General features: G+C 39.3%; 1 protein-coding gene across 1 annotated transcript in view; it reads right to left on the reverse strand.

Moving 5' to 3' along the window:
* Positions 1-9,622, reverse strand: part of LOC115789321 (transmembrane protein 132C) — a 156,123-nt gene extending 146,501 nt beyond the window's left edge. Inside the window, exon 1 of the mRNA XM_030742693.1 lies at positions 9,586-9,622. Coding sequence (XP_030598553.1) covers positions 9,586-9,616 — 31 coding nt within the window. The 5' untranslated portion in view covers positions 9,617-9,622. The remainder of the gene's footprint in view (positions 1-9,585) is intronic.
* Positions 9,623-14,826: the final 5,204 nt, after the last annotated feature.

Here is a 14,826-nt window from a genome sequence, read left to right on the forward strand (position 1 = left end):
TTATAATTAGAAAACACAACTAAATGAGCAACCACAATGGACACAAGTTTGAAAAAAAGAAACAAGAGTCACTAATATGCCTGTAGCTTTAATTCTCAGCACAGAGAACTGTGCTGGGCAGTCACTGTGCTGTAAAATCACCGCGCAACAACAAAGCCAATTCTTGTCAATCACTTAGCATGCACAGCTAATGATATTAGCTAATACCTTTAGTTAAGTAAAGGAAAAAAAAGTCAATGTCAATCTCAGTTACAGCCTAGCCTGATGCTGTTTATAGCTTTCTTTTTCTGAAGCGGCAGCTATCTTATCTTATCCGAATCTTAAAATTTTATCTTATATCTTAACAAATGCCCAACTTTTGCTTCAGTAAAGGCATAAGGTATGTTTCTCCTCATGTTTGAATTTAAAAATTTCACAGCATGGGCCACATGGGGGCAGCATGGTGGTTAGCACTGCTGCCTCACAGTAAGAAGGTCCTGGGTTCAAATCCACCATCTGGCCCTAAAATGCCCATAGGTGCAAATGGTTGTGTGTATCTCTGTGTTAGGCCTGCGACTGGCGACCTGTCCAGGGTGTACCCTGCCTCTCACCCCATGACAGCTGGGAAGGGCTCCATCCTCCCCAGCCCCCCGGGATCCCGAAGTGGATAAGCGGAAGAAAATGGATGGATGCGTCACATGGACAAAAACTATATATTAGCTGGGGACAAGAAGTGCCTAAAATCCCCTAAATCAAAAGTTATTGCCAAACAGACAGCATCAGACTGGTCAAAGCTGCTTATCTGGTTCATCCAGGCACAGCTCAAATACTGTATTATATCCCTGTATTATAATTTAACCTATTTTCTGATTGATGAGTTCTGATTCTGATGGTCTTTTTTTAAGATTAGGATTATGACCGAAAAAAAAGTTAAATACAAAACTCAGTAAAAATACTAATATTGTATTAATTACTGATATATTTTTTTTAAGTTTAGGTTTTTATAATAGAATAAGAGAGATCACTTGTGAGTCAAATTCTGTCACCTAAAGTACATAAACCATGAAACAGGTAATATACACCAGGATTTTCACCCAATCAAATGGCATTTATCAAAACTTTTACCTGATATTAGTTTCACATGAGTTAGTTCAGGTTAGCTAATCTGAAATCATCACTTCCCAGAGCATAGTAAACAGGTGGTAAGTAGTTACATTATTCATAAGTTATGTTTTTACTTTTTCTTTTTTAAAAGCAATGTAATTAAATTGATGAAACTCGTGTTTGATCGTATTTTTCTTCATGATCAGTATGCATTATTCAACTTTAAAAAAAAAAAAAACAACTTTGAGGACACATTAACATCATGCACAGGTACTGTGTGCATACGATGGCAGTGCCATATATTATCCCACAGGGCATCGCTGTTACCACATTATATGACAAAAGAAAGGATGAGAGTAATCCCTGCAAGCTCTTCAGACACAGACTCTAGTGATGAAAGGGAGGAAATCAGTTTCAGGCAGCACTGAGATGGACTCAGTTGTGAGGATAGTATTATAGAGGAATGTGATGAGGAGGAGGAAGATAAAAGTGAGCACAAGTTCAATAAAGCCCAAGGATTTAGGTTGCAGTAGGCATACTGTATACACTAATACAAATAAGTGAATTATTCTTAAAAGTAGTATATATAATGTAAATGACAAGGGGAAAAAAAAAACCTTCATTAATCTCTCTTCATTAACCAGAACATTAAAATGTTTATGATTTTAACTCTCAGGAGATACCCATCATAAGATCCTAAAGTATATGAAATATTAAAATAATGTGTGGAAATATTTAAGTACAAATAAGGAAAACAGTATGAAATTACTTTTTGAAAATCATCTCCCCTCCTTACAATTATGCATAGAAGCATAACTGTTTGATCCACACAATATTGTATTAAATTAAAGAGTAGATGTGTTTGATGAATGTAAATTAATTTGTTTTTATGGTTATGTTTCCACAAGCACTTTTTGAAGATTCAGGAGATACTCCTGCTCTGACATTGAAAAACTGAACTATGGGTTAGGATTTTTTTTTTCTTTCAAGCAAAGGACTTCAATCCATCCATTTCCTTCTAGGTGAGAATATCCCAGTTGTGTTAAGGTATAAGGTAGGATACACCCTGAACAAGTAACTAGTCAGTCACAGGGCTAACACAGAGAGACACCCAACACCCTCATCCAATCTAGAATCACCAGTTGAGCTAACAGGCATGTCTTTGGACTGTGGGAAAAATTCAGAGACTCAAAGAGAAGCTATGCAGCCACAAGAAGAACATAAAGTCCCAAGCAGGCAGGTGGATTCAAACCCAGGACCTTCTTGTTGTGGGGTGACAGTGCTAACTACCATATCACGATACAGACAGTGAAAGACTGTCTGTCAGAGTTTTTTGTTTCTTGTCAGATGTCATCAGTCTGTTTTAGAGCATCAAATGCTGCCAGTTTGTCATAGTTGCTGAAAAAATATGCACAAGGTGTTCCTGAATATCTGTACACTGTTCAACGTGCATCTTTTCCTAAACATAACCAAGTAGTTTTGGTGCCGACCGCCAACAAAAATGGTGAAAGCAAATGCAAACAGAGAATGAAAACAAGATGGGCACACAATAATTTCAAACTTGTAATTTGTATCTAAATATCTGTATATTGTCCTGTGCATCATGATGTATCATGGCAAGCAGAAAACAGAAAAATATAAAATCTACAAGTTTAAAAACTCAAAGGTTTTCTTGAGAGGTAGTGGAGGTGAAAACAAGCTAAAGGGAGAGTAAATATTGGACTTGCATGCATCTGAACATGACCTAAAATGTACACTGATTAAACTAAAAAAAGAAAATAAAAAAAAAAAGCAAAGCAACTTTAAACTGATTCAGTGTCTACAGAAATAGCTGAAATGTGAGGATCCTTAGGATTCACTTCACGGACAGTATTAAGTATGCATGTTATATTATGGTTAATCAGTTATATCATATTTTATTGCTTTCCCAACAGAGTAGTCTTGATGCATAGTTACATAGTTACAGTTTGGTTGGTCCTAAAGCCATTCTGCAACACGAGGAAAAATAACCCCAATCATACACCCAGAGTCATAAAGAAATATTTTCAGCGGCAGGAAGAACAAGGAGTCCTGGAACAGATGGTGTGGCCCCCACAGAGTCCTGATCTCAACATCACTGAGTCTGTCTGGGTTTACATGAGGTGACGGAAGCAAGTGAGAGACAGCCTAAATCCACAGACGAACTGTGACAAGTTCTCCAAGATGCCCGGAGCAACCTACCTGCTAAGTACCTTAAAAACTTTGTTCACAAGTAAAGGGTGTTTGGCAAAGGGTGGTCAAATACTGATTTTCTTTTTCCTTTTTACTACCCTGTTTCTGTTTAGAGCTAGCAGTTAAAAAAAAAAGTCCCAGCTTTTTATGACAAAAACATGCAACAATACTTTTCATCTTGTGACTAGTGTCCCTGTGCTGTAATCCATATCAAACTTATATTATGACTTATGGCTCCCTCCTGTAGCATTCCTCTCTGCTGCTCTCTGAAGAATTTGTATAAAATTCAATTTGCTTTATTCCAGACGATGGTGCACAGAAGCCTTTTAGAAGCATACAAATTTGGATGGTTTGTCCTACAATTTGTTCTCAGTATAACTCTACATCTCTTTTCATTTTATGACTTTTGTCCCTGTGTTATGATCCATATAAAATGACATATGGCTCCCTGGTGTAACATTTCCTTTTGCTGCTCTCCGGAGCGTTCTGTAACTACAGTGCCACGCAGGATAAGCCAGGCTTCATCCATCACTTTACAATACAACATTTCATTTACTGTACTTTTTTTTTGCAATGGATTTATCAAATTATTAATAACCGTGTTTCTCTTTTGACTTATTGCTTTACAAACAATGTAGCGTCTCTTTTCAATGTGGTAAATGCTGGCTTTGCCCCTGGAAAGACCCTCAATAAAACTCATTCAATATTTTCCTTCCTGGTCAAGCCCTTCAGTAAAAAGTGCCCAATTTCTTTTTATTTTTGTCTTATGGTTATCTCCATTACAGCACCTAGAAATCATTAGGGGAAAAATAGGGGAAAACTGAGAAGAAAAAAGGAGAGATTATTTTATATAAGACTTTTTTTTTTAACAAAGTCAGCTAATTCTGAAGGCCTCTGCTGTTTCTTTAAGTAAAATCACTGCCCAGAACCACACAGCCCTGCCAACTCCCTCCCAGAATTAATCCAGGAGATGTTAAGAGCCAACAAGTAATATCCCATGAGACTTTACTATCCTGGAGGTAGTTGCCAGTTTAGATTTCACAGCCTTAATGTGTGTGCAGGGTCACTTTGGGCTCTTCCTCTCTCTCTCTCACTTTCTCTCACAGTGGCATGAAATAATCAGTTTTAACTCAGCTTTTGGCCTGTTTCTAAAAACAGTCCAAAGAATGACTTTAATCCCTGTCAAATACACTTAAGCATCTAAAATGGAAAGGACACTGTTTGCTTAAATCAGTTTATGTCAGTAGGAGTTTTAATTTGCAATTTCAAAATCATGAAAAAGTTACCAGAAAATAACTCAGATGGTAACAGAGCAAGTCGGTGCAAGCATTGTAAAAGCGTTACCTCTGAAGTGAAGATTAAATTTATCAGGGTAACAAAAACACATCCATGAAATTTGACTCAGCAGCCAACAGCAACTGATGCTTGAACATCACCAAACTCTAATTATGCTATCACAACAACTGTCAATGAAGCTGAACTGACTAAAAGTCCTGATGGAATATATTTTGACAAGAGCATCAAAACTCACTGAGCTACAGTGTAGATAATCTCTGGCCTCTGGGGGCACACCCAGTGTTTCTTAATAGGGCTTTTGAACTTTACATACTGCATATCACCTTTGAATCATAAGCTTAGAGGTAAGAGGTAGTGTTTGTCCAAGAACCCTTGGTAGGTTTTTTATAGGGGTTCTGTTGCCACATAGATGGTAAATGAACTTAGGGGTTCTGTATCTTGCCCAAGGATACTTTAGTACAAAAACTGGAGCAGCCTAGAACCTTCCGAATAGCAGATGGTCCACTCGACATCCTGAAATACAGTCAAAAATAACAATTTGAAGGCAAACAGTCACCAGTCACTTTGTTATGAATACCTGTTCAACAAAGTCATTAACACAAATATCGAATCAGCCAATCACATGACATCAACTCAGTGCATTTAACCTGGTAACATGGTAACATTAACACGGTAATGATGACCTACTGAAGTTCAACATCAGATGAGAACAATGTGACTTTGAATGTGACATGGTTGTTGGTTCGAGATGGTCTGGTCTATTTCAGAAACTGTTGATCTACAGGGATTTTCCCACACAACCATCTCTAAGGTTTAAAGAGAATCATGCAAAAAAGACAAAAATATCCAGTGAGTGCCCTAAGCAAAAATGTCTTGTTGATGTCAGAGGTCAGAGGAGAATGGCCAGACTGCTTTAAGCTGATAGAAAGGCAACAGTAACAGCAAAACAAACAAAAAAAAAAACCACTTGTTACAACCATGGTATGCAGAAAAGCATCTCTGAATGCACAAGAGGTCGCAACTTGAAGCAGACGGTCTACAGCTGCAGAAGACCACACCAGGTCTTCACACCAGGCTACAGTTTGCACAGGCTCACAAAAACTGGACAACATTGCCTGATTTCACAATCTCGATTTCTGCTGCGACATTCAAGGGGTTTACTAAGAATTTGGTGTAAACAACATGAATTCATGAATCCATCCTGCCTTGTATCAAGCTGGTAGTGGTGGTGTAATGGTGTGAGAGATTTTCTTAGCACACTTTGGGCCCCTTGGTACCAACTGAGCATTATTTAAATGCCACAACCTACCTGAGTATTGTTACTGACCATCACCATTCTTTTATGACCACAGAGTACCCATCTTTTTAACGCACCATGTCTCAAAGCTCAAATCATCTCACATTGGTTTCTTGAACATGACAATGAGTTCACTGTACTCAAATGGTCTCCACAGTCATCAGATCCCAATCCAAAAGACCACCTTTGGGATAGAGTGGAATGGGAGCTTGTCATCATGGATGGCTGACAAATCTGTAGCAACTTTGTGATGTTATCATGTCAATATGGACCAAGATTTCATTGCCATAATGGACTAAATGTTGTCAGTAGGTGACACTTAGAGTCTGCAGGCAGCCCAATTTATCACCAACATATTTTTAACTATGGAGCCCTGCTGTTTAAATATGGGCAAAATGTGACTTGCCATTGTCTTGCTATATCACCAAGACCTTCCCTGAAAAATCCTAGTCATTGTGGCACTGTGTGTGGCTCCAAAACCTCTACATACTATGTCATTCAGCATTAATGAGACCCTCACAGCTGGGGAAGTAACTCACCAATGCAACCCCACACCATCATGGATATTGAACTTTGAACTTTGGTAATAACAAACCAATGACCATTCTCTTTAGCTCAAAAGAATGTGGAATCATAGTTTATAGAAAGAATTTGAAATTTTGATTTGTCACATCTCAAGGACAGCTTTCCACTACACCTCGGTGCATCTCAGGAAAGGGTCAGGAAAACCTATTATGGGATTTTATTTGCATATTTTGTTCTTGCATGGTTAATTTTTACATGCCTTTCTATAGTGACAAACTGTGTTCACTAAAAATGTTTCTTGAAGACCTCCTGAGCCCATTGAGGGATTTTAGAGTCCAGAGATCATCCACTCAGTATTGGTGTACAGAGATTTCTATGTTTTTTGAATCTTTTAATAACACAAATCTTTTAAACAATGTTTACAGAAATCCCCACAGCCTATCTTTACATTGAGAGCTATTATGCTTAAATTTCTGAACTGTTTTTTCTATGCAGTGTTTAATTCTGAAAAATTCAGACTGAACTTCACTGTGCCTTCTCAGACAGTAAGAAATAGCCCCTTTATTTATTAACTGTAACCACTATCTGTCCCTATCTCAACCAGATATTTTAGCACTCATTACTGTGGACAAATATTGTTGAGAAAAAAAACGTGATATTTTCAAAGACAATCAGGATAAGCAGAAGAGAATGGATGGATGGATGGAATCTTTATAAAATCATGTAAACGTTGTCGTTTGGTGATAGGCTTGAAGAAGCAGAGTTTACATTGGCATTATGTTCTGTTATGTGAGTCAGTCAACTCTACTGCTTTTGTTTTCACAAAATATCCAAAGCTTAGGAGCTTGGATGCCTGTGTGTGTGTGTGTGTGTGTGTGTGTGTGTGTGTGTGTGTGTGTGTGTGTGTGTGTGTGTGTGTGTGTGCACGCGAGAACAAGTGAGCTATTATTAAATTAACGCTGAATGAGTTTTGGTTTTATAACTTTTCAACTTTCCATTACAATCTCCCAATCTACTCTGGCCAGGCCCACACACATACAAAAGAGCAGGCAAACTTCAAGTGGGAATCCTCCCACGTTTAGTATAGTGCCCTTTATGCCAGGCTCTTAGGTACCTTTTTAGTACAATGATGAGTAAGAGATGATAAAAACTTTACATTGAACAAATAAAGAGATTAAAAAATAGGATGCAAATATGGCAACTTAAAGAAAAAAAATAATTCCTGTAAAGGTAATTTTTCACTTTCTGCCTGACAAAGAGCTCCAATCTGCAAAAAGTGCCAGAACCACATCCTACTGCATGCCAGGCTGTAGATATTTCCAAATGTCCTGATGGCTAGTCTGACAGTATGTTAGTGTGTGCAGGTATCCTCTACAGTATGTGCCTGTCAGTGTGCTTGTCTCACAGAGACAACCTCTGGGTGAAAGCAATCAGGTGGCTGGAGACATAATATCCTCAGAGACTGTGGACAGCAGGAGGTTGACTGACAGGATAGAATCTTTTTTTTTTCTTCCTCCCCTCCACTTTCACCTGAAGAGACTGACCAAACTGATACGAAATGGATCCATCTTTGTCTACTTTCATATTTTGTAGTGGCTTTGTTCTTGTGAGGAGAATCACTTCCCTCAAAAAATTTTTTTCCAAAACAATTTTAAGAAGAGTGGAAAATATTTTGCTTTCTATTCGTCATAAGAAAAGTTATTCAGCAATTCAGAGACATGGCAACATCACTAGAAAGGAGTCCATTACAGCAAATGAGGAAAGCTGTTACATGATCACAGAGTTTGGTTAGAGCAAATTCACAGTTTAACCAGCATCACAAAATGCATAACTCTCATAAGTACAGCACAAAGTAGATCTGATACAATAGATCTGAGAGATATTTACAGCAAGAGGTTAGGTAACAGTATAAATATTCATCACTATTTACACTTGTAAGTCAAATTTCTTCTCCTAGAGGAAGATTAATGCCTTTCTCATGTCTTTTACATTACAGCCAGAATATGATTAGCCTTGTATTAAAAGTGGAAACAAACAGGTAGCGTGATTCATTCTAAAGGTGACAAAAATCCATGGGGACCCACTACCATATTGTAGTCCACTGTCTCTTTCTTTTTCTCCTTCTTCTTCTCGCTACTCACTTTAGGGCTCGCCACAGCAAATCATCTGCCTCCATTTCACACTATCCCTAGCATCCTCTTCTGTCACACCAACCCTCTGCATGTCCTCTTTCACTACATCCATGAACTTCCTCTGTAGTCTTCCTATTTTCCTTCTGCCTGGCAGCTCCATAGTCAACATCCTTTGCCCAATATATCCACTATCCTTCCTCTGCATATGTCCAAACTATCTGAGCTTTGTTTCTCTAACTTTGTCTCCAATATTGTACTAAAACCTAAATATAAAAAATACATGTTGTGGGCTTATGTGCAGTAACTTAAAGTGAGTCTTGCGAAAGTGTTAAGTACTATTAAAAGGTAACTGTAATGAAATTTGATGATATCTATCTTCCAGTACCTATACCAAAGTGGGAAAGCATGTTTAACATAGAGCTTCCAATAGCATTTACACAATGAGGATGAAGCTACTTTTCCCTACATGGGAATTTTAAATTGCATTTCTGCACAACCCCGTGCAGTTTGAAAGTCACACAAACCTGCACAAGCCCACAGAAAAATACATACACTTAGCATCCCAAACACAATGGCACACACTCACGAACATACATCCAACCACATATATTATGCAAAACAGCTTGAACTTAAAAAAAAAAAAAAAAATTCCTTCTGCTTTTCTGGGTTGTGTCTGCAGCCTGTTGTTATTCCTGGTACTCTGCAGTGCCAAGCTCACACACTGCATCCTGTTTCAGTGCTGCTACAACAACCAAACCCACACACTCTCTAGGCAACTGTCATTGTTCATTCATGTTAATATTACACGTCATTTTGTATTCTGCCACAACAGCTTACAGCTAATTATATGTCTCATAAATTATATATGTCCTGTTGGCTGAAAGGACACCATTTGCATTTCATTAGATGAATGAAATCACTCAGGAAAGGTTGATGTATTTATAGTGCCTCTTATTTCATGACCATTAACTTTCATTTCCATAATTCATGTTGAGATGTATGAACGCAAGTGCTCATAGTTGTTTCTCTCGGGCGTCTTACCTGTGCACAGGAGAAGCGCGGTGAGTCCCATCCACTGGAGCGGCCCCATGTCTCTCCGAGGACTCGTGATAATTCGGTGGAAGCCGGATAGATAGCTCCCTCAGCAGAAAGCAGCACAACTTTGCACGCAATTTATCCCCTCTGTGTAGTTGTCCATTTAAAACAAAACTGTTGTATTCCGTCCGACACCACCTGCCACCACAGACATGAACACGCAGTGTCAGCTCACTGAAATGCAGAACATTTTTATTCTATAGAGTGCAAACAGCAGGGAAGTAAAATCCCCATTTCTCGTTTTCACTCCCCAAAATGGAGAATTTATATTAATCAAGTTCTTTTTTGTTGATGACCTGATGTTTTCTTTTCTTTTCTTTCTTTGTTTGTTTGTTTGTTAGGTTTTTTTCGCCCCGAGGACAAAACAGGTGCTTTGGGATGTATGAAAACAAAACCGTCTGTCACCAATCCCACCCAGCACCCACAGGATGCTCAATATTTGCTAAATGTGTGCCATATATTTAATAGCTTATAGTGTTTCTATGTTTCGAGAAAATAAACATTTGTCAACAACTGTCGGCTGGGGAGGCAACGAATAAAGCAACATGAACGCCATTTAAAGGGAATAAGAGGAAGTCTGTGAAAGTGATGCAGTGTTTCTTTGCTCCTTACCATTTCTCTTATTGCACAAGATCCGGCGCCGCGGTCTCATCCAGTGCTGTCAATGTTGATTTCAAAACAGAGCGGCTTTTCCTTATCAGGCTCCAACAATTTATTATTATTACTATTATTATTACAATTATTTTTAAAATCAACGAGGTCAGCAAAAAAACAATCCTAGAAAATCCTCATGTTTCCCAAAGACTTTGAATGACATTGTTTTCTTCTTCTTCTATTTCACATAGTGGTGGATTTACAACGGTCCCGATCGCCTTTGTGGTTAATGCAGTCAGCGAAGTGTCACACAGGACTTGTAATATCTAATAAATACTCCTACAACTTTCCACACGATAAAGACGCGTGCACAGATGAGAGCGAGCGAGTGAGGCGGTGGTGAAGAGGATCCTGTTGCCGCTCTGTAGCCTGTAGCTGTGGACCGGAGAGTGTTGGTGCAGAAACTGGGGAGGAGGAGGAGGAGGGGGGGAATGGGACGCGCACTCCTGGCTGAATTGGCAAATTAGAAGGTTTGCGGGCGTCACGTCAGCAAGTATTGTGCCATCGATTTTCCCAGCTCAGATCACGAGAGGGCTGCGCTTTCTGTCCCAAACCGTTGGAAAAAATAAAGTTGGCAAATTAGAAAGGAGCCCCGCACCTCACGACGCAGGGTAATTGCATTTTTGGTTTGGGGGATGAAAATGATCATATAGATTTGACTCTGGAGGAACAGACAATAATTACAGCTATCCCAGCAGGAGATGATGGGAATTATTTAACACCGTTTTAAATAAACCGATTCTTGACACGAAAAGCTCACTGTCATTTGCACTGCCTTGCAGAAAAATAAATCACACATTTATATTTGAAGGTTTTTATTAAATGCCTCTAAACTCGGATTCAGGCGGTTAATTATGACAGAACAGACCACAACATTGTTATATTTACCCACTCCTGTCAGTCAACTTGGCTGGATAGTTAGCGTGAAGTCAGTGAAGAGAGAGTAGAGAAGTGCAACCTGTTGTGCCATGGGTTGTTCATGAGAACCAACAGTGCCCCCTATGGGGCACCTCTGACTGCAAGCAGCTGCCCTGGCTCAGCTTCATGACTCAGACCTTGAGAATGCTGCGTAATCATCAGTGTTTCTTAGATCAGCTGCAGGATGAACATGATGACCAACCTAATGTGGCACGAAGACACCATAAATACCACTGTTATCAGAGCTTGAGCTCTGGGCTAAAGAAATCCCTGACATTTAGAAGGTGAGGCGTTTGAATGTGTTTTTCTGTTCTGCCATTTTACTGGATAGAGCTAATCAATAAAATAAATAAATACATGTAATGTTTATCCTAAAATCATGCCACAGCATTTTTGCTAGAATATAGTGAAAATTATAAAGTCAGTGTTCCCTGCTGGGTGAAAGCCCAGTGGCCAAGCTGTCAGTGTTCACATCGATTATTCTTCAAGAAAAGAGTGAACAGGCCATTATGGGACACACAAACTAGTGTCACGTTGAACGGTATCAAAGGAGTGACCCTGCAGCTCCAGCTTCTTCGCATCAGTGCCAAACACCGATTACTGATCATCAGTAGAGCAATTGAGGGACCCTGTGGGTTTGCAGCAGAAAAGTTCCCTCCTTTATCCCTACTCCTGCTTCCTGCCCCCCTGCTCCTATAGCAGCATTCAAGTAGAATAAGATATCAAAAAGGGAAGCAAATTATGCATTTTCCCTGCAAAGCACAGCGCCAGAGGAGATCTTCCCATAGCACATAGCTGATTTGAGGTTGACATAAAATATGAACAGTACATTTTATTGTTTTTTATATTGACTTCCTTGATGATGTATGGGTTCAACTGCTTTCAGGATGTTGGCATGTCACATCTTCGCTCAAGCGGAAACCCAAACATATAATTATGATTTCCTGCACACTATTTATGGAAGCCACTACGTGTCCTGTAATATGTTATTACTTAAAAAAAAATAATGTCTGAATGATGCTAAATGAATGCCTCACAGATTGTAAAGTGACAGAAGGTGTTTGCCAATATTCATGTTAGAACTGTAGCAATCAAAACAGTGTCACCAGATAAAAACAAGCATGGTTAAATTATTTCTTGCGTCAATCTCTTTGCTTTCTGCCCACTTTAACTTGCTCAGAATATCTTCCTTCTTCCTTGCTCTGACTTCTTTTCACAAAGCTTTGCTCGCTCTTGTTCATTTTATAGTCACAGACGTATTTCAGAAACATCGTGGCTGTGACCTAAAATAATAATTTATGGCTGCTTGTAAGATAGGTGATTTAAGAATGAGAAAAATGTTTATTGCAGTCAGTATAAGTTCCACTGATGAGAACATCTGCAGCGTGACTAAAATATCAAATGTTAAATGTCTATTTTGAGCAACTGTGCTGCTCACACACTTTTTACCCTCAATACAGACATCAGAAACAACATCCAAATCTCAAAGATGTTCATAAATTGGATTTTTACCGATAGTTTTGCAAAATAGGAAGAATGGAAATTTCACAGGGCTGAAGTTATCATTTTTACCTAACAGTTTGCAGAGTCAGTGTTAAAAAAAAAACAAATGATCAAAGCTGCAAAAAATAGACTTAAAACAGATTATCTGTTGTCAGTGTGAGGCAGGGGAAGTTTGGGCATGACCCTGCTCAGATACACAGCCTGGAGGAGAAATCTTGACTGATGTGTTCCTCCTGGTGAGCAGAGTCCCATGAGATGCCACTTGTTGGCTCTGAACATCTCCTGATTTTGTTCTGGGACTGGTTGCTACAGCTACACGCTTCAAGGCATCTGCTCAGCTTGCAAAATGGTGAGAGGGTCTCATTCTTTCCTTACTTTAAGGAGCAGCAAAATTTTTGAGGTTTGTGTCATGCAACAGGCATGATCAGAAGGGCAAACTCTAAACAATCAATTCTACTCAGTTTTTTGTATATAATTCAACCTTCGCCTTAAGGCAACAACAGTTGCCTCAAGGTGCTTTGTATTGCAAGGTGAAGACCCTGCATTATTAGAGAGAAAACAACAATCAAATCAACTATGAGCAAGCAGCTGGTGACAGTGGGAAGGAAGAACATCCTTTGAACAGGAAGAGATCACTGACAAAACCAGGCTCATGGAGGATCAGCCATCTACTATGACTGACTGGGAGGGGTGAGGTGAAAGAGAAAGAAAAACAAAAAGGGAGAGCATAGGGAGACCAGGACAAAACAAAACTGGGGGAGCAAGCAGAAAAAAGGTTAATCAGGAGGGAACAGAGGTGAGTGGTGAACTGCTCAGTGCATCATGGGAATCCTCCAGCAGCCTGAGCCTATAGCAGCATAACTAAAGGATGGTTGAGGGCCCTTCAACCCACCTTACACATAGTGAATGCCCATTACCTACTCTATGTAAGTTTTTAACAGTAGGACCAAGTGTTAAAATGATCATCAAGACAAGAGTAACATGAATGATTATGTCTTTGGTAATGAGATAAAAAAAAAAAGTATTTGTGTTAATGTCGACATTATAAAGCCTTACTGAGTAAGTACTGTAAGTACTTACTCAGCAAGGGTTTATGAAGGAGCAACTATTTATCTCACATCAGAGTAAGTAATTCTTTAATTAGCAGGACGTGGTCCATTGATGTTTCCTACTTTGTTAAGTGTGTATTTTTAATTGTGCCTTGACCCTACAGTATAACCTAGGCCTTGCATTTTTCTTGAAGTTACTTACACTATATGGACAAAGTACCAGGCCACTTACACATTGCTGTTCAGTCATGGAAACCCATGCCATGAATCTCCTGGTGTTTTGGGGGGGATTTTTTTTGGCTGATGTTAATGCCAGAGGAGGGTGGAACTCCACAGTTACTGAGTCAGCAGCAACTCTGCAGCTCCGCAGACACTGAGCGTTACTACGCACCTCAGCACTCAGCGACCCCTGTAACTTTATGTGGTCTGCCACTTGGTGGCTGAGTTCCCGTGGCTCCTAAAAGCTCCCAGTTTGCAATAATACTACTTACAGTTGATTGTGGGATATCTAGGGGGGAAGAACAAACTGACAGTGGCATCTTATTACAGTACCCTGCTCAAAGTCAGTGAGCTTTTTAGAAGGACCCATTCTTTCACAAATGTTTGTAAAGACAGACTGCATGGCTATGCGCTCAATTTTATATACGTGTGGCAACCTGTGGGACTGAACACACTTTAACTCAAAGACTAAGAGGTGTGGCTCAGTGCTTTTGCTCATAAATTTATGTATGACCTCTACATGATAGCTTGTCCCCTTGCTCCCTTAGCCACTAAGTTCAGGAACTTTTTACGTCCTGTCAGCAGTATGCATAGGTGTAGGTTTTAATGGAACATTGGGATGGATGCATTAAGCTGGCACTCAGACATGCTCCTCCCAGAAGTTTCAAGCATCATATCCTTCAGTTGCTGCATTATGGCTCATTTTATACACCAACCTATTCCTAAAATTGGTGCATAAAAACTTCATACACAAATTGCATCACATTTTTATGTAATTTGTGCATATCAATATATGATGGAAATGTGTTAATTTAACACACAATATACAGGCACAAGGTGACAA

The sequence above is a fragment of the Archocentrus centrarchus genome, chromosome 12, assembly GCF_007364275.1.
Source record: "Archocentrus centrarchus isolate MPI-CPG fArcCen1 chromosome 12, fArcCen1, whole genome shotgun sequence".
Classification (NCBI taxonomy): Eukaryota; Metazoa; Chordata; class Actinopteri; order Cichliformes; family Cichlidae; genus Archocentrus; species Archocentrus centrarchus.